The 20,887-nt window shown below is 33.4% G+C and overlaps 2 protein-coding genes across 5 annotated transcripts; both read left to right on the forward strand.

Annotated features, from left to right (window-relative positions):
* The first annotated feature begins 692 nt into the window (after positions 1-692).
* Positions 693-7,673, forward strand: LOC132619007 (uncharacterized). Of its 3 annotated transcripts, none has more exons than XM_060333994.1 (7): positions 693-858; positions 2,532-2,652; positions 3,747-3,826; positions 4,388-4,955; positions 5,265-6,184; positions 6,369-6,540; positions 7,049-7,673. In XM_060333994.1, exons 2-7 carry the CDS (start codon positions 2,574-2,576, stop codon positions 7,663-7,665), a joined length of 2,436 nt encoding a protein of 811 aa, XP_060189977.1. In that variant the 5' UTR covers positions 693-858; positions 2,532-2,573; the 3' UTR covers positions 7,666-7,673. The 3 variants fall into 3 exon arrangements, with proteins under 3 accessions (XP_060189977.1, XP_060189978.1, XP_060189976.1); XM_060333995.1 differs by lacking the exon at positions 693-858 and adding an exon at positions 930-1,966; XM_060333993.1 differs by lacking the exon at positions 693-858 and having other exon boundaries at positions 930-2,652.
* A 9,557-nt stretch (positions 7,674-17,230) lies between these two features.
* On the forward strand, positions 17,231-20,887 carry LOC132618933 (WUSCHEL-related homeobox 8-like). Of its 2 annotated transcripts, XM_060333920.1 has the most exons (3): positions 17,248-17,780; positions 18,778-19,188; positions 20,427-20,887. In XM_060333920.1, the coding sequence occupies exons 1-3, from the start codon at positions 17,597-17,599 to the stop codon at positions 20,513-20,515; spliced, it is 684 nt and encodes a 227-aa protein (XP_060189903.1). In that variant the 5' UTR covers positions 17,248-17,596; the 3' UTR covers positions 20,516-20,887. The 2 variants fall into 2 exon arrangements, with proteins under 2 accessions (XP_060189902.1, XP_060189903.1); XM_060333919.1 differs by lacking the exon at positions 20,427-20,887 and having other exon boundaries at positions 17,231-17,780; positions 18,778-20,397.

Genomic DNA, 20,887 nt, shown 5'->3' on the forward strand with positions numbered 1-20,887 from the left:
TAAATCAGCGTTTGTTTATGTAATTTGCATAAAATCTCAATTTCAACTTCATGTCATGATTTCAAATTTCAAATTCTCCAAAAAGACATGATTTGAGATTCCAAATCATGATTTCAATTTTTGTTAAACGTAAAACTTGACCCATAAGTTTATATTTTGTAAAAAAAAAATCATAAGTTGGTAAATATATTTTTAAATGTAATACTTGACTCAAAGTAACAATGTCGGTTCGTCTTCTTGGTCATCTGATCGGAAATGCATGTTCGACGTGAAGAGATTGTCCGTACCATGTGGGAGGTTGTATTAAAGAGTAGTACTACAAGTCACGTTCAATCTTTTTTTTTTTTAAAGGTCTTTTGGTAGCGCAACAACTTTATGAACTATGACTTGATCATTTAGTAAGATTTGATAAGAATTGAGAAAGTTTTGATAGTTTTCACAACTTGTGGGTTTTCAGGTTTATGAAAAAAAAATACAACTTAAGAAATCCAAATTGTATGTCCAAACAAAAACTTTAACTTTAAATCAAACTGATTTCAAATCATATCCAAACGGACCTTGTAGAAATGACTTTATTGGAATTCCAACTATGGTATCTCATGTCCATTTCAACGTCACGGACCTATTATGGCAAAAATTGATCAGTACTAATAATTTAATCAAAGATTGATGGAAGTGTATTATTTTTACTCATTCTCCTGTCTTCTTCTCCTCCTTCAGAATCCACGTATAGCTCTCCATGTCATTTTGTCCTACAATTATCTTTGCTGTCACTACATATATTCTTTGCTTTCTGTTTCGACGACATTTCACTTTTACTTCTTTCTCACATTTCAGCTTCACGTGATTCTTTCCAAGGTCAGTTGAAAACTTTGCTAAATTATAGATTCTTCTTGGAAATTCTTGAATTGTGTATTTGTGTGATTTTCTTAGTTATTCAAAGTTCTCATGATAGTTTTCCTTTTTGGGTTTCTCTCTTTTTTCTTTTTCTTCTGGGATCATTGATTGTGAAAATTTATACTCATTCTTTTTTTGCTTTGGACTAGTAACCGTGATTCTCTCGTGTGAAGTCTGTTTCAATCTTTTTAAAATTCACAGTATTTGCAATTGTAGGATCTTCATGGATTTTTCAGTTTCCTCTGTTTTTCTAATTCTTTATAATCCCACGAGGTACGTGCTAACTCCTGCCATCATAGTCACTGCCTCACTGGGTAACTCTGTCTAGAGACTGAATCAGAATTTGAAGTTTATGAATTCTGAACGGTCAGTGAATCTATAGCTCAACTTAGTTATTAGGTTCGCAGTTAAATATTTATACATGTTTGGCCATGAGAATTTTTTCGAAAAATTATTTTACTTTATTTGAAAATCAACGTTTGGCCATAAAAATTTCTAATACAACTTCAAGTTGTATTTAGAATTTGAAAAATATCTAAAACTTTATTTTTACTTTTTTTTCACTTTCATTACATCCAAACAACCAAATATTCTTTGCAAAAACTATAAAAAAACACAACTCTATCTTCAACTCCAACTTTAAAATTCCAAATAAAGTGAAAAATCTTTGGTTTTCATGGCCAAACGCCTACTTAATGGATTTTCTAATACAAATACAGTCTAAGCAAAAGTTACTAGGTTTATCCGATCCCATAAGTAATAATCTACCTATGCCCCTGACTCTCTCCACCACGACTCCATCCGTTAGAAAAAACCCCTTTAGTATTTTTATCTTTGTTGGGATTATATCTCTTGTAATTTATTATTGCTGTAATGAAACACATTTGCCTAGCTTTGTCTGCTGAGTTATTATTGCCTGGTTTGTTTTACTAGATCAATTTATAAAGTAGCTCTAGATCAGTTTACATCTTAATATATTTCCATATGTGAATAGTATGACTTGCAAACATTGGCGGAGCTAGGATTTTCAATAAGCGTATTCAAAATATATAGAAGTAAACACACGAAGGTGATTCAACATCTTCTATATAAATATAAGAACTATTATTGATCATATATGTACGGTGTAATTTTCAGACGAACCCCCTTGAGCCCCCCTAACTCTGCTTGTAAGTATAACCAGTTTCTTCATATTGCTTCTTTTCTGTTTCTGTATGACTTTTGTTAGATATGTGGAGAACTCTCAAGAATATAAGCAGTTGGCGTTGAATTGTATTTATTTGCTTTTCTTCACGAGTGTGACACTATTTACTGCCTTCTACTTTGTGTATGACCTTTTCTCTAGAAATGTGAACAGAACTCTCAAGAATATAAGCAGCTTTCCAGTAAATTTATTTCAAACCTTAGGTGTGTGAAACTATTAATTTGCAATAGATCACAATACGTTCTTCATTTCATGATCATGGTTGCAGTTAGCCAGAGGCGGATCCAGAATTATTAGTTTATGGATTTTGGACCACAATCCCTTTTTCAAATGATAAACTTCTACGTTCATTCTTATTGTATACGTAGGGCGTGGAGGAGGTTTAAGGACCTCATTCCACTAGATCTTATTTGGTAAATTGTTTATGCAGAGCTGTCTCTCCACAGTTATTGCAATTTGCACATTTGGGTGAATGGTAAGATTGTCGGATCTCATCGATCTTAATGAAGGAGGGACGACGAGGAAGTTTCTTTCATATAACGGACATGGGGGTAAGTGTTTTTATTTCTCTAGTTGCATCGGTGGAGGCCAATGTTGTAGTACAGTCAAACCTCTCTGTAACGACGTAGTTTGCCTGGATATTTTTTGGCTGCTGTAGTGATATGCTGCTATAGAGAACATATACTATAACATAATAGGGAAGTCGGTTCAAATGAAAACTTGTCCGTTATAGAAAAATGTTATTATAGAGGATGAATGTTATAGAGAGTTCTGGCTGTAGTAGTAAGGATTTCAAGGTGTCACCTTTCTGCTAAACTAATTACTAAACCATAAGTTTATTGTTTAGTGTATTGTATCATATCTTGATTTTCAAAGTTATGAATTGTAGTAGTAGAGTGATAAGTGGCCATACAGTCCGTCGAAGAGGGGTAGATTAGTTTAGATCGCTCACAATAGTTCTACCTATAGTAAAGATCATTAGAGAGGAGACAAACCATTTATGATTCCAGGCTCCAGCCGAGAAGACTAGTAAAAGGAAGGATCAAGAATGTTTGTATATATTTCAGGAGATAGATTAGTTGGAGAGGAACAAGTAAGAAGCACCCGAGATTCCTGATCGACAATAATGAAGAATGATTGCACCGTTAAAGGGTCAGAGAGATTTCTGAACTGCTTCATTTAGTTGAGTTCATAGTCTTTCTTAGCTTAGTCAACAAAATGATCAGTTAAAATCTGAAGTAAGGTGCTTTTCCTCTAGCAAGTATACTTGTTGCCAAATGTGGATCCAAGACTTTAACCCGATGGATTCAACCTGTAGGTTCTTAGCACTAAACTCACTGTATCTTTGAAATTATGGATTCAAAGTTTAACATTTGTTGGATATTAAGTACTTAGTTTTTAACTAAATAAGCTGCATTAGCCTCTGGTTGTTGCAATTCTTTAAGTCACATAAAATGATTGCTTTGTTTTATTCTAATAAAGATAAAAAGGTCCATCTGAGGCTGCATCTGTTTGATTGATTTCGGAAACAGCCTAGGTTTCTGAGACAGATGGGCTATAATAGTATGTTTCTTTCATTTTCATTTTCATTTCTTTATCTGCTTACTGACTAGAAATGTTATGATACGTTTTGTCTGTTTTGCAGCCCTGGAGGCTCCTCGAAATAGATCGGAGCAGCCAGCAGAGGCTTCCTGTAGCTTCTGCGTTGGAGGGGACGATACCCCGGTAATAATTTGTTTTGATATTCTGAAATTATCGAAATTCTGGTTGCTTTGTCTACACTTAGTTGATATGGGGTTAAATCTTACCATATGGAGCCTTGAAAGTGAAATGAGAACTTATATTTCACCCTTCTCATGTAATCCTACATGATATCTTCTATCACAGTTCATGCATTTTGCAAGTTTAGGATGGAAAAGTACTCAATTTTGCTAATGTACTCACGAGAATCAACGTTCGAGACTTGTTGAGCATTTGATTCTTCTCTTCAATCATCATTTTGTCAACTTCGCGAAAAGTTTTTTACTTTAGATGCAATTAAGTGCTGTAGAGTTGCAACTTTCACTATCATTTTGAACTTAAATGGATTCACATTCGACATGTCTATTAACTTTTCCGTATCACTTGGTTTCATTCCTTCCGGTGTCGCTTTTCTTTTTGTCTTCGACACAGTTTGTTATTTCCTTGATATGTGGCAAGAATGAACATTGGAACGAATATTTTGAGATGTCCGATTCTCATTTGGTTGAGATTTTGTAGTTTAATTCATTATTTCTTTAAATACAGTGCACTTATCTCATGACAAATGACCGGCCAGAGAAGAAATGTTATGTGAATGAGGCTCCAATGAAGAAACTGATCAGTGAAGAATTAGCTAAAAGATCAAACACAGGACACAATGCTCCTAGTGTAGTGGCCCGTCTGATGGGCCTAGATACGTTATCCGTTGATACAAAACCATCAGCAAAGAAAAAAAATGAGATGAAAGAAAGCAATCTGCCCCCCAAAGAGGAACGGTTGAGAAAAGTTTCCTCGAGACAAAAAGTTTTCGATTTCTTTGACCACAACGAATCCTGTAACATTGACAGATGGAATAATGGCCTGAAGTTCGACAAACCTAAACCCCGAGAACATCCACAGGAAGAAGAACTACAAAAGTTTAAGAAAGAGTTTGAAGCATACCAAGCAGCAAGGTTCAAGGAATGCTCAAAGTTTGTTGAACTTGGCACCAATACTGATCAATGGCTGGCACAACGACGCCTGAACAAAGAAAAATGGTTCTTTATGCGAACTCAACGACCGAGCGATCCCCAGCTTAAAGCACATGCTGCAACAGAAAATCCACAAGAAAGAGGTACTTTCAAGCTTCAGAAAAATAAAAAATAAAATTCTTACATGTTGGAAGACTAATTCAAAGTTGTACTGGGAAATTTAAATTGTTTAGGAATAGATATTTGTTAGTTTGTTTAGTTCGCGTCTATATAGGATTTGTAGTCAAAACGACACAGGAATAGGTTTTCCAGTTCATAGTTAAAGACTTAAAGTAGGTTTTGCACTATTATAAATAGAGGTGCTTCTCCCTATTCTCTTGTACTAGAGAACAAAGAGGAGAATTGCAGAGATCATTTAGAGATTCTGAATAAATTATTTTCCTTCATTCCAGCTGCACAATATAAGACTAATCGTGCGAGGAACATTAAGTCGGGTTCTGCTCAGAGACTTGATTTTGCTTCAGCTCGTACAAAGATAGTAATTTTGAAGCCTGTTACAAGGAATAACGAAGAATCATGGGCCAGTTCCCCTGGCATATCCGAAGACGGTAGTAGCATAGAAGAATTTCTTCAGGAGGTTAAGGAAAGACTAAAATTTGAATTGCAAGAAAAGAGTTTCAAAAGGAGCATTATGGTCACTGAGACCTCTTATAGTGAAAAAACATCAGATGCAAAGAAAATAGCTCAATGTATCGCGAAAAAGGCGAGAGAGAGTGTCACTAGGGACATGGCAACGACTCTATCCCGATCAGAATCAATGCGGTGTTATAGAAGTGAAATTCAACATGATGGGACTAGTTCTCCTGAGTTTGCCAATAGAGATACAAGGAGATTTTTGAGGGAAAAGAGCAAAGCTGAAGAAATCAGATATACCTCTAATAAAGTGAGCCATGTGGACGAGATGAATGACGAGTCAGACATGCAAAGCAGATATTTCAGACAGGAGTTGGGTAATGATGTTATGCTAGACCAGAAACTATTTCATAGGAACCTGGTTAGATCTTTGTCAGCTCCCGTGTCACGGTCATCATTTGGAAAGCTTCTCCTAGAGGATCGATACATGTTGACGGGGGCACATATTAGGAGAAAACATGAAGCTATCGAGAAGGTCAAGGTGAACGTCAAAAAATGGCGAAAAGAGAAATTCAACCTTAAGGAAAAAGTCTCCAGCTTCAAATATAGTTTTGTACTTAGAGGAAGGCTCTTTCGTAGAAAAATTCGAACTTCGGAGGAATCAAATGGAGACAAACAAATCCACAAGAAAGATCCTCTAAACACACCAACTGTTGCATCGAAATGTTATGAGAGACAAGTAAGAAGCTTTAATTTCACCGATGATCTCTAAACTTACTCTATGTGACACTAAAGTCACAAACTATTTTTTGTAACAGTAAAGTCATTAAACTAACTATTTGTAACACTAAAGTCACAGAACTAGTTTTTATGTTGATATGCTATTTGATATCTAAATTTAGTACTATCTTATTTTGTTCTAGGAGAATTCCACTGAGGTGCCACCAAGCCCTGCATCTGTATGTAGCACCACCAATGAAGAATTTTGGAGGCAAACAAATTATTTCAGCCCATCATCATCAACCTCAGATGTACATCCACTGGATGACGGTGAGATACCTCATGTTTTCAAAGAGATCAGCTCTAATCTGAACGGTACGAGTAAAAACTTAATCTAAATTTATTACATTTGCTGCATTAGTAGTTTTGCCCGGTTACAATTTGATGTGAGGTGGACTTAACCAGAGGAGATCCATAAATTTGAGTTAATAGGTTCCCGATTCTAGAATAAGCAGCTTATTGTATTTTGAATAAATTATTTATACATATGAAATGGATTTCTTAACAAAAATACAGAGTTCTGGCTAACTGATACTCTAGCTCCGCCTTTGAAATTAACAGTTCTAATCTTGTCATAATGAGAAACTTCAACAATGTTCTTGTAACATTCGTCTGACGGGATATTTTTTTCCTATATTCTTTTGCCATGAATAATTAACTACACTTACTCTTTACATTAGCACATTTTTTCTCTTCAGGGAACTTAGCGCCTTTCTTGATTGCAACAAAATTCTGCTACTAATTCAGATACTATATCATAAATGTAGAATTGCATGGAAGTTTTAACAAAGTTAATTCTATTTTGAAACATTCCATGACACAGAGCTAAGGAGGAAGTTGAATAAGCTAGAAACTTATGACTCTGATGAGGAGACAACGATCAATGAACAGCCTATTGAAGAAGAGATAACGGAGACTGATGATCCAGCTGAAGCTTTCGTTAGAGATCTGCTTGTTGCTTCTGGTTTATACGATGGTTCATGCGATAAGTATCTGTCGAAATGGGATCCACTAGGAAAGCCCGTTAGCAACAAAGTTTTTGAAGAAGTCGAAGAATCATACAGACAAAAGATATACGATGAAGAAGGGTCAAGTACTGATCAATTACAGAAGTTAAATCACAAGTTATTGTGTGATTTCTTAAATGAAGTACTTCCAGGTGTACTCGGAAGCACTTCTATGAAAAGGAGTATTGGTCCTACTGCACGAGCTCCGCGAGGAAAGAAGTTATTGGATTGTGTATGGGAAATTGCCCGAGTTTATGTTTACCCTCCGTTAGATATGTCATCACGATCCCTTGAAACTATACTAGCCCGAGACTTGCAATGTACACGTTGGGATGGATTAATTGATGAAGATGTTAATGCTCTGGGAAAAGATGTTGAATACCAGATTATTGGTGATCTTATTCATGAAATGATCAATGATATGGAATCATAATTATGTTCTATCTTCCTCTTCTATATTTCTACTATTTGTAAGTTACCCAACACAAAGACTAATCCAATCCATAAGGATGTACCAGAAAATACAATGATTTTTTTACTTGACTAGCCATCAGGAGAAGCAAATACCACGAGTACACTAACTACGGAGTATATTCTATTCGAAATGACCCTCTTATTCTCATGGCCTAGACTGGCCAGTACCCAGCCGGGCCTCTTTTGTTCAAACAAATTTGAATTTGAAAACCAAAATGCTGGGCAGGGGCATTAGGCATAACATGCATGTTGAGATATAATAAATCAGTTTTTGTTTATCAGCATCCTAACATCTAGTCGGTCTTTGTCGCCTTAATCTCAAAGATGCATAAACTCAGAATGACTTTAGTATATGATTATTTAACCTCAGATGATGATATATTTTTCATTTTTTTGTGAAATAGCTTTTACAGAGAATTACGTTAAAATATTTTTGAGAGAAATTACTATTTTTTTAAAAATGTTTTTGAAAAGCAACTGTGTTTAGATAAATGTTTTGAGCATTCTAGTATTTTATGAAAATATCAATTGAACCTCCACATAATTAGACCTCCTTGCATTAAATGAGAAGTTAAAAGTTCATCCCTTGTTATGTGCTAGGTAGTTGGTAGTCAGAAACAAATTGAAATTTGATCATTCTTCCTTCTTAAACGTTCAATACATCAAAATAAGTGCAAAACCAAAGATCCAAGTTTGTAGTTATGAAAATTGAAAGCTAAATTGAACAATATGCAAAAGCGTATTCGTATAAGATGAGAACTTTTAATTTTACTAGCAAAATTTGTAACTCACTGCAATGTACTTGACTACCATTGTGGCTGGCTGCTCAGTCAAAAAAATAAAATTTGCATTTTCTTGATCATTGCTTTTTGGTAATCAAAACTAGTTTTGTATAAAAATATGCTTGTGCAGAGCTAATCACTATAATAGAATAAATATATGAACTCACAATGTCTTAATAACATTCAGACAGTATGTTATTGACATTTTAGGAGAAAGCCGTTTTTTCTCACCGGGAGGTGTTTCAGGATAAACATGATCATCGACTCCAGACACATTGGAAGGCGTAAGGCGTTGCTTGTGTCTTGACATGGAAAGTTGTAGAAACTTGGCATTCAAGAAAAACAGGCTATATCATATCATATAATACTGTGGGAAGTCCCTTAGTTGAAAGTTGGATTACCATTTTACTCCTTACTTAAACACTATACATATTATATTTTTGTACCAAAAAATAAATTTACCTTCCAAAAGATAATTATGTATCACTTATTGCAGCCTATTCAGATTTTTGGTATTGCTTGCATTTTTTGGCACTTTACTGCAACGTGCATACCGGCCATCTTAATTTTTCCATTCAATGTTTATTCCTTTTAGCTTCCTACAATTATAACAAATCCATTCATTTCAACCTTTTCATTTTCTTTCTTTCGCTTATAAAAATAGATAATGAAATCAATTGTGTAGATAATATTCTTTACATTTGGCATACTTGCTAACTATCTAGAACACACACAACCAATTTATAAGTTTCACATCAGGGAAAACTTTTTCTTTTTTCTGTTACTTTTGTTGAGTTCTCTCAAAGTTTATAGTTGTTCCTCTTCTATGTGTACATTCATAATATTGTCATGAAACTGAATTTGGTTATATAAATTTTATTTATGATGTAGTACTTATTGATTTTCAGTAGGAAATAGTGCTACCTTTGTTATTTCTGTTTTGTTTCAGCCAAAAAAATAATAATTTCAATATTAGGCTAATTACCAAGCCCATTGTGGATGCCACTTCTTTACTTCCTCTTCTGTTTAGTTTTAGTAGTAGTAATTAGTTATATAGTTATGCAAAAAATTTCACAATATAAATATCATGTGATGTGATTACATTCCCAATGTTCCCTCTTATTTCTCCTCTATTACTAGCATTGTCTTCGTTGCTTTGTTATCAATTGCAATTTTGGTCAATGGTGATACATATTCTTATCAAATTTAAGCTATTATTTTCTGAAGTTGAATGTAGAATTTTATGAAATTAAAATTCAACCCTCTAACTAAGTCAACTAACAAATTTAAAATACGAAAGTTAAATCTAACATTAATGAATTTCAGTTTCTTTTGCAATTTGCTCGATCTCTTTCTTTTATAGTAAAATCACCAACATAAGAACAACCAGAAATTCTATTGTTATTTGAGAAACAGAAATTAGAATTGTATTAAATGATCAAGGGAAGATGAAAATAGTGCCCCCATCTTTCACTTAAATTGTTTGATAAGTCAATTGAAGTTTTATTTATCTTAGCTTCAATGATATAGAAGTAGAAAGAATATAAGACATGTAGAAGAAGATATACAAATAGTCTTACATATCAAAATTGTTTAGTAAAAGGGGAAAAAATTAAGTACCTAAAAGGACATCAAAGAATTACATCATAGAATTAGATTTATATATCATGGAATACATGTACAACGCACGTATCTAAACACTAGTATGAAATTAAGCTTAAGCCTCTGACTTACCTATTTTGCTGCTTTTTGTGCAGCCTTACTAAGTTTTTCTTGACTCGTTCTCCCTATTCGACACCATAAACTAAATAGATGTATTGTTTTTAATTGAAAAGGAAAACTAAATGATAATAAAAATATCGAGATAAGGGTAAAAAACACACTCTAACTATCACTTTCTTTTGAGTTTCATACCTAAACTATAATAAAGTTGAGAAAACTACATAAACTATCACTATCTAGGTTGCAAAACACACCTGAACTAAATGTTTGAACTCACTCTCCAAAAGGCAAGTGAAGCTGAAATTTTCTCAAAAAAATTGTCCACATGGCATAAGTAATGCTATGGTGGCACCTACATGGAAATTAAAAAATAATATTTTTTTTTTATAAAAAAAAACTGTATATTTTTAAAAAGAACTACATTTAAAAAAAAAATCAGCATTTTTTAAATAAAATAAAATCTGGATTTAATAAAAAATGAAAAAAAAAATATTTGTAAAAAAATATCAAAAAATTTAAAAACTCAGAAAAAAATGATTTAAAAAATGGAAAAGTTAAAACTATATAATCAGTTTTCTTAATTAAAAATAAAAATAACTTTTCCATTTTTTAAACTATTTTTTTATTTTCTATAATTTTTGATATTTTTTTTACATATATTATTTTTCAATTTGTTTTTTAAAACAAATATTTTTTTTAAAAAAATTTCCATGTAGGTACCATTGTGATATTATTTATCCACGTGGACAATACTTGGCAACATGTTTATATAAAATGGAGATGTAGATCACATGCCATTCAAGAATAATTTGAGGTGTGTTTTGCAAACTAGATAATGATAGTTTAGGTAGTTTTCTCAAGCTTCTGATAGTTTAGGTATGAAACTAAAAAAAAAGTGATAGTTGGGGTGTGTTTTTGACCCTTATCTCTAAAAATATCACTAATTTACACAAAATCAAAAATTGTTATTCATGAAGATAATCCAGCTAACCCCCGTCAGATATGTCATCTCGATCCCTTGAAACTATACCAACTCGAGACTTGCAATTCACTTGTCAGGATGGAATAGTTGATGAAGATGTTAATGCTCCAGGAAAAGATGTAGAACATCAGATTATTGGTGATCTTATTCATGAAATGATCAACAATACGCACTCATAATTATATTCTATTTTCTATCTATGGCCATAAGTTGGACTGAACAAGAAGGTTATCAAAGAAAAAAAATTGTACTGTCTTCCTGTTCTACATTTAAATTATTTGTAAGTTTGTGTGGTGGGGTGGGGTGAAGTTTTGGAACTTCTGTGGGGCAGGGGAATTAGGCATAACGTATTGAATGAATAATAAGAACTTTTTAGCTATGTTGTTCAAATTCTTCAAAAATATCGTTTGGTGAGTGTCGAATTCTCCAAAAGCAGATATAATTGGAGGATCTGACACGGGTACGATAACATTTTTGGAGAGTTCCTTTTAATGTTAGGATGCATTTGTTTATAGGATATGGCTTGGTCTGGCAGCATTCCCTGTACATCTAAGTGTATTAGTTGATAAAAAATTAGTTTTGTTTATCAGCATCCAACGTTTAGTGGGTCTTTGTCGAGGAGATAAAAATAAATAGAAGTGTTAACACTCTAACATGTAAATCTTTTAGACGAGACAACTCACGCAATAATTCTACATGATATTAGAGAAGGTAAAGGCCCTGAATTTAAGTTTCATCGCCACCCATACGAAATCTAATTGGTTTGAGGACTTTGTAATTATGAGATATGGTAACTGGTCGAATTGCAGTCATGGAACCATAATGATGTTATAATTACTCCCTCCGTTTCAATTTATGTGATACAATTTGACTAGATACATAATTTAAGAAAGAAAGGAAGACTTTTAAAACTTGTGGTTTAAAAAAAGTTATATATATTTGTGTGACCCTAAATCATTTAAGGGTAGAAAAAGAAGTTTTAAGTTAAGTTATTTCTAAATATAAAAATATATCATTTTTTTTTGTACAAACTAAAAAAGAAAATGTATCACATAAAGACAGACAGGGGAGTAGCTCTTTCATCTTTCAATTAGGTGTACGAACAAAGTGTAATACAGAAAGTTTCTCAGCCAAGAAAAACTGCTAGAAAGGCGTAAGTTTAACGAAGTGAAGTCTTTCGAAGATAAAAGCTATATGAGCATATAGCCTAAATGAACAACATACACCGTATTAGAAGTGTCTTTGTGGTGACTTAACATATCCTGCATATAGAACTTTGGGAACCAAATTTTTAGGTGTTCAAAAACTTAAGTGTTACTCACAGTGTTTGATTTAGCACGGAATTGTAAGTAGAATAGAAAGTTCTTTGGTTTTGTGGCCGTAAACTTGCTATGACATATTCGTGATAATAAAAACATGTCATTAAAGATATAATAAAAATTAAATTAAAAAAAAGTCTTCAATATTGAAAGTTATGTCATTCATTTTTAGATAGACTAATAAGAAAATAGCAAGTATAAAATGAAATAAAGAGGGTACTGATAACTGGGAAGCTGACAAAGATGGTCTCTTATATTTGGAAGTAGGTTTAAAATAGACCAAACCCATCGATAGACACCTATGGTCGTCCGGTTCTTTCACTTGAATACCTCAACTAAACCTTGTTTCATTTAGACACCTGAGGTAGGATCCGACTGTGCCATGCACTGGCTGCTGAATTGACAAATGACGAATAAAATGAGGACATGTGTCTTTTTTAATTAAAAACACTATTTAAAAATATTTAATAACAAATGAAAAGTAATACTCTAAAAAAGAAAAGAAAAACTTGATTTACACCCAATCAGAAAAGGACACATTATTAACAAAAAGAAAAAGAAAAAAAAGGACACATTGAAAATTCTAAAATGAATAGTTGTTCTTGGTGTTCTTCACCATCTTCATGTTGTTCTTGTTACAATCACGATTTTCATCCAAATTTTCAAGAGAAACCCCTCCAAATTTGTTATAACTTCAGCTAAATATTCCCCACGAAGACCAAAGATAATTCAATATTAATTTCTCAAAATTTTCATCAAATCAATTAACCCATTTTAACCCTTCAAGCTTTCTAAAGACTCCATTAATGGCAAGTGTTTTTTTTTTAAAAAAAATCTTTTTAGGAATTTTATTTTTCTTTTGTTTATTAAATAGATTTATCCAAAGAAAAATTATCTTCTTGACCCGTAAACGCTTAGGGAGAGAGAGGGCGGTGGCGGTCTTGATTTTTTTCGGTGAACAATATAGCAATGGTGAAAGGTTTGTTAATGGTGGAAGGTTTGTTAAATGGAGAAGAAAGAGAAAAAGAATAAAGAAGAAGAAGGAGGAGGAGGAAGTAAAAAGAATAAAAAAAAAAAAAAAAAAAAAAAACTGTTTTTGGGCTCTTCACGCGCCAGTTTGGTGTGGAAATCACGCAAGTGGTCAAGTCAGCGAAAATATCTAAATGACACAGTCAGACCCTAACTCAGGTGTCTAAATAAAATAAGATTTAGTTGAGGTGTTCAAGTGAAAGAACTAGATGACTACATGTGTCTATCGATGAGTTTCACCTTTAAAAAAAATCCTTAAATGTACTTTCTAGCAAATTAATCTTATCAAAACTTAGTTTTTTCTCATCAGATATTTAATAAATTCTGATTATTAGATTTAGGGAAAGTTGTAAAATAATAAATAATAATCCACTCATCCACTCATAACACATTGCTCTGCCACCGGCCATCTAATTATCTTAACAAACTCAAACAACTGAACCTATACATAAACTTTTGTTTATCAAATTTGACCATGATGATATCTGACAATTTTGACCGACCAGGCGACCATCCGGCTTTAGCGTGAATAATGTTCTCCACAATTTGCGGCCACAAACCATTGTAAAGAAACTTTAGAGTTAAAATAAAAGAGATGTAGTATTGTTTTTATTTTATTCGGCAAAGGGCCAAATCTGCCCTTCAACGGTACGATATTGCCATTTTTTTGCGTCGATTGCCCTTCTTTTGGGGTGGTCTTTAAATTTTGCCTCTCGTATTTGTGGTCTTTAAATTATGCCCCTTATATTGCTGGTCTTTAATTTTTGCCCTTCGCGTTGCAACCCTGAGCGTTCACGCAGAAATCATGAGGTTCTGGTTCGAACCCCCGCTCAAGCATAAATTTTTAAAAAAAATTGCAAGGCAAGGTTTGGGTCGCGTGTATGCCGGACCCGGCATACACTTGTTAAGAAATTACCAAAGTTATGCCGGAACCGGCATACTCATGCTTTATGGGCAGACTTGGCATAAGTATGCTGGGTCCGGCATAACTTTGGTAATTCCTTAACAAGTTTATGCCGGATCCGACATACTTATGGGCAAACTTTTAATTAGGCCTTAACTAAAAGTCTTTTCCTAGTTATGCCTTATGTGACAGACTTTTCGTTAAGACACAACTAAAAGTATGCCCCATGAGGCGAAACTTTTCCTTAAGGCATAACTAAAAATTTGCCTTATAAGACAGTCTATGTCTTAAGGAAAAGTTATGCCTTATGGGGCATACTTTTAGTTATGCCTTAACTAAAAGTCTGTCCCATAAGGCATAACTAGGAAAAGACTTTTAGTTAAGGCTTAACTAAAGGTTTACCAAAGTTATGCCGGACCCGGCATAAACTTGTGAAGGAATTACCAAAGTTATGCCGGACTCGGCATACTTATGCCAAGTCTGCCCATAAGGCATAAGTATGCCGGGTCCGGCATAACTTTGGTAATTCCTTAACAAGTGTATGCCGGTGGGTGCATAACGAAATTTAAACTCTGCCTTGCGAACTTTTTTTAAATTTTTGACTGAGTGAGGGTTTGAACCTGGAACCCATGAATTTTAGCCGAATGGCAAAATTTAAAGATTTCAAATATGAGGGGCAAAATTTAAAGACCACCCCAAAAGAAGGGCAATTCTGCGAATTGCCCCGATATTGTGCGCATAGGCCATCGTTTAAACGTTGTCCCACATATGCGCTTAAAGTTACTTTTTGGGTTACTCATGTCCTTGATTTAACAGAAACCCCAAAAAAATATTGGAGGACATATTTGTTCAGTTTCGCATAGTATAGGGGCATATTTGAGTCATTGAAATTCCTGAACTACATATTGTACCAATAGTTCTAAGTTTTTTTTTTTTTTTTAAGTGCACTTTATGCTAGCGAATGATTTTTTGGTACTGCATTTTGAAACTCCACACTTATCGTGGAGTTGCTGCACTCAGAGGCGAATCCAGGATTTCAAGAGGGTGAGTTCACCTTAGAATTTTTTTTAAAAAAAAAATCGCAAAATTGCATTTAGTAGGGTTTGATCCTACAACCTTAAGCGATTAAACCCAACACTTAACCAGTGTTCCACTCAATCTAGTTTGACCATGTGTTCCTTCAATTAATATTAAATATATTTTGAGGATTATATACATAATATATCGAGTTTAGTTGGGTGATCATGTGTTCACGTAACCCATTTTTAATGCATAGATTCGCCCCTGGCTGCACTCCATCTCACATCATGGACACCAAATAATTCTACTAAATTTCTGTTATGCGTGGAATTCGCAAATGGGCTAGACCACATTGAATTTTATGTAAGAAACCGTATAAATGTTAAAACGTAATATTCTCTCTATTATTGTTATCAAAATTTCAGCACTGCGAGAGACGTTTTTTCAGGCGTCATAAGTCTAATGTTAGTTATCTTTTTTTTCCTTGTGATTTTTTTTTTGTGGCAGATCTGTGATGAATTTTTTTTATGTTTATGTTTTGTTGCGGCATTGTTGCATGCATTATAGTGTAGATATTGGGACTGGAAGACGAGAAATATCCTGAAAGAACTATCCAGGTCATCAACAAATTAAAAAATAAAAATAATATTATCATTAGTAAATAAAATCTTTTGAAAAGGGTAAATGGTGCTCTTGTTTGTGAAAACAATCTTTAAAAGATGGTTGTAATTACATTTGATCTTTTAGTTATATAATTTAGATGTAATGTAATGGTGGATGGATTGTAATTGCAAATGTTTTTTATGTTTTGGAATGCGATGATATTTTGTGCATATTGTTTGTTTTTGTGCCATAATATTCAGGAATTTCAATGGATCAAATATGCCCCTATACTATGCGAAACTGATCAAATATGCCCTCCAATTTTTTTTTCGGATTTCCGTTAAATTAAGGGCATGAGTAACCGAAAAAGTAATGTTAAGGGCATACGTGAGACAACATTTAAACATGGGGCATATGCGCGCAATATCATATAGTTGAAGGGCAGATTTGACCCTTTACTGTATTTTATTTAAAATTTACTTTCGATATTTACAAAAATAATGCATTCTATTTTGATAAAATTCTGTGATATTTTTCAATTATTTTATTTTATGTTACTATTACTCTAGATTTTATGAATCTTAATTAATTTATTGTTATTGCAAATGATGTAGAAATTCGAAGAAGAAAAAATAATAAATAAGAAACAAAAACAATTAATATATACAATACCACATGAAAGCATTTTTAGTCTACTTTCTAGCTCCACCTACTAGAAAGAGAGTAAAGTCACTCTTTATGCCACTTGATAATAGGAAAGATTTTTAGATAGGAAATATTATAGTTTAAGGGTAACAACAACATTCATAGTTTCAGTATCAAACTAATAAAACATGAATATTTTAGGGAATTCTTGAGGAATTCACTCTTTTAAATTTATTTTAAGTATTAAACTAACTAAAACTGAAATTCAACGGGGCTGCATAAATTAAGATAGAGCGGGGAAGTATACAATATCAGATAATTTGTCATTTTTACTATATTATCAATTAGTGACTATTAAACAATTCATATAATTACTTAGCAGATATTTTAATTGTGTAGATACTTTTTACACGATTATTATTGCATAGGAATAGTAGTCAAAATCTTGCTTTTAATGTCACTATCTTGTTAATATTTTCTCCCGCTTTCGCTTTACTTTGTCGCTACCTTTCCGTGATCTTTTAATTCTGTCACTTTCCTCAAATTTCTTTGCTTGACTACTAGCAATTGATTAGTTCTACCGACTCTTGTTTTACTCCAAAATCACACACCCTTTCACAATTCTAACGACACATGCATTCACCCAAATTTTCTATGAGTAGGTAGCCGAGGTTCTCCCAGTATCTTGCTAGTACTCGCGTAATTTCTTTTCTTCAATATATATTATTATTTATTGTCTCATTTACCTCGTATACCTTGCTTCGAATTCTTTTTTTTTTTTTGAGTCTATCCAAAACAACTAAAGAGGTCTGCGTACATCTTAACCTTCCCGGACAAAGCGAAATTGGGTACGTTATTGTTGTTGTTGTTGTTTCTAAGGAATTATGGAGTGGGAAAATCAAAAGCCACCGGAGACGGCGGAGGAATTGAACGGAGGGATGTTTGTGAAAGTGATGAGTGATGAGCAAATGGAAGTGCTCCGCAAGCAAATTGCAGTGTATGGTGTGATTTGTGAACAGCTTGTTCAGTTGCATAAATCTATGGCCTCTCAATATGATCTTGCTGCAGGTGATTGATCCCTTCCCTTTTCTCTCTCTGTCTCTATACACTCAATTAATGTCTATATTGCTATGATCTTCGTGCTTTCGAATCTTCTTGTTTTTTAACTTTTATACATTGATCATGTAAAGATATTTTTACTTATTAACTAACTTACCTTTAAGAGAATTTAACTCGAGATAAAAATGCTTTTGGTCCCTTTTCCCGCACACACACACCATATTTTTTGTCTATACCTCATATAGTATATTTGTGCCTTCAAATCTTATTCCTTGCAATTTATTTATGACGACAATGTAAATGAACTTTTATAGTATTTGCTAATTTGCCTTCTATGAGATATTTAAAATTTAAGCTATATACTCATTAGTATAAGAAATATTTATATTATCTTTTTTTTTATCTATTATAGCAGATAATTTATATTATCTGATTTTTTTTAATCTGTTATAGCAGATAATGAAATTACATATCCTCCATTTTAAAGAGATTTACCCATAATTCTACTTCAAACAACTGAACAAGAATAGAGGGTAAAATAAAAAATGTCGCTGTAAAATTAAAGTGTGTAAATAACTTTTTCGGATAAAGACAAGGTGCATTTCCCCTCTACATTTAAGGCCTCTTATTATGGTTTAGCTTTAGCAGGGCGAAGCTAAAGTACAAAGTATAGATTTGGCTGAACTCAATAAGTTAGATCCAAAACCTATTTTTGTCTTGATAAATCCATTGAATATCTATAAATTATTAATTTAAAATCCAATAACATAAACGAACTACAATTTTCAACTCATAAATTTCAAATCTTGGAAATCAATTCTACTGAGTTGCCCCTTTTATCCATTAACTTCACCCATTAGGGATTAAACAAATGAGAATTTGTCTTTGTAGGAATTGAACCTTTTTCCTCAAAATTTGTGCTCACTTCATTGACCGATAAGTCACGCCATTAGGTGCACTGAAATTTATCTCAAAATTGAACAAAATGCTTTCCCTGCTACCTCAGGAACCAGGCTGGGGAATCTATATTGTGATCCACTAATAACATCAGCTGGACACAGAATCAATGGCAGACATCGTTGGACTCCAACACCGGTGCAACTTCAAATTCTTGAACGTATGTTCGATCAAGGCAATGGAACACCAACCAAACAAAAAATCAAAGATATAACCTTTGAATTATCTCAACATGGACAAATCTCCGAGATGAATGTATATAATTGGTTCCAAAATAGACGTGCTCGATCGAAAAGGAAACAACAAGTTGGTACAAATTTAAACAACGTTGAGTCGGAAGTGGAGACGGAGGAGGTTGAATCACCAAATGAAAAGAAAACAAAGCCAGAGGATTTGATATCTTCCAAGTCAGCTGAAAGTTTTGATCAATTGTCCTTCTATGAAATGTCTTCTAGTCCAGGTATGTTTATTATAAAGCATCATGCGTTCGCGCAGGATTCACCCCATCATCATAAATTACAAAGTGCTTCTGTCTTTCTTTCATTTAAAGGAAAAGGGTCGAAAGTACCCGTTCTAGTATGCAAACTATCTCATTTTTCTTTTTTTTTACACTTTGGAGCCATTCATATCTTTCGTAGTTGGCAAAACGTTTCATATTTTCACTTGACCGTAATGGAGGTTCAACCTAAAGTACAATGGAGGGTAATTTTAAACTATAGTAAAACGTAAAAGGGGGAAATTTGTACGTTCATGAAGTATTTTGATACGTGGAATCCATCCAATCCACATTGGTCTTCCCTGAAAATCAAGGTAAAAAGGAGATGATTTTCTGGTGGCAATGGTATGGATCACCCCATAGTATAATATAGGGTAAACTTAAGATAAGTTGTACCGTAGAAAAAGGGGTGACTTTAGATCCTTTCCCTTCATTTAATTGTCAAAATTGCTCCATTTTCTACTAGACATCATGAGACAGAGAAGGCAATAAGTACTGTTAAGTTTAGTAATTAATGAATTAACCATCCACTTTCTGCATGTGTATGATGTTTCACCAAGGTAACAAATACCTAAATGTGGTTATTATCTGTGGCTTTTGGACTCACCATAAATCGGTTGAAAACCAAAGTATTCATTTCATCTCACATATGTAAGGAACCTTTTCCAGACTCTTTGATCCAAGTGAACCCAATTGCTTGATTTGGTTAGATTGTAAAAACATTATGGCCTTATTGTTGTTTCTGCTCTTGTATAGCAAAACTAGAAATAGTGTTAATGGACAAATCTCTTTGAATTTTTCTGGTGCTATAGAAAAGGAGATAAAAAAAGACAAGAGCCCAGAGCACAAGGCATTCCGTGCTCACGTAGGGTTCGGGAAAGGTTTCACTGCTGTGGGTAGCCTATAGTATCGGTGGTTGATTTCACGGCTCGACTCCTGACCAATAGATCGTTCTACCCTTAATGACATAAATGTTCTTATATGTAATATAAAAATGTTATGACATATTTAAGAGTTGAGACTACAATTTCTAAGGATATTTTTGGTATGTGCCAATTTTTTTTTTCTTTCTTAAACTTTGTACTCAGTGAAATACCGTTATATAAAATAAAGCGGAGGAAATATCTAAATATATGCATTATACCCTTTATTTTTGTTTTATTTCTCAAGTAGATGTTAAATATGAAAATGGGTATATGCAGGAATCAACGACATAATGGAAAAGATGGAAGAGCCAGCCAGCTACCATCCATATCTACATACAGAAAATTACGACATGGCTAGTGGCTAACCATCTATTTATAGAGGCGGAGGCGGAACCAGTAATTGAAGTTTATGGGTTCTAGATTTTACTCTTTTTAAGTTACTGCGTTCTAAATTAATAATTTGTACATATTCAATGAAATTTTAAGATAAGATACAGAGTTTGAACAAAAGTTATTGAGTTTGGCCGAACCTATAGCCGATACCGCCGCGGCCTATTTGGAAATTGGCATATAAAAACTTTGATTGAGACAAGAAGCAAGGCAAACTCTTGCTAGAGTTTTTCATTTACCCTTTGGCAACTGACGCTGATTCTATTGCAGAATGTCTCTGTTTATATTTGAACATGATTATAGGAACTACAAACAATAGTATATACTATAGCTTGGTGGTTTTCGTT

This window comes from Lycium barbarum, chromosome 11, assembly GCF_019175385.1.
Source record: "Lycium barbarum isolate Lr01 chromosome 11, ASM1917538v2, whole genome shotgun sequence".
Lineage (NCBI taxonomy): Eukaryota > Viridiplantae > Streptophyta > Magnoliopsida > Solanales > Solanaceae > Lycium > Lycium barbarum.

Excerpts from the sequence above, each read along its gene's own strand:
- LOC132618933 (XM_060333919.1), top strand. The coding sequence starts at position 17,597 with ATGGAGTGGGAAAATCAAAAGCCACCGGAGACGGCGGAGGAATTGAAC. Across the intron at positions 17,781-18,777 it reads TCAATATGATCTTGCTGCAG|GAACCAGGCTGGGGAATCTA; the intron begins GTGATTGATCCC and ends CTGCTACCTCAG.
- LOC132619007 (XM_060333994.1), top strand. The coding sequence starts at position 2,574 with ATGGTAAGATTGTCGGATCTCATCGATCTTAATGAAGGAGGGACGACG. Across the intron at positions 2,653-3,746 it reads TTCATATAACGGACATGGGG|CCCTGGAGGCTCCTCGAAAT; the intron begins GTAAGTGTTTTT and ends TCTGTTTTGCAG. Across the intron at positions 6,541-7,048 it reads GATCAGCTCTAATCTGAACG|AGCTAAGGAGGAAGTTGAAT; the intron begins GTACGAGTAAAA and ends TCCATGACACAG.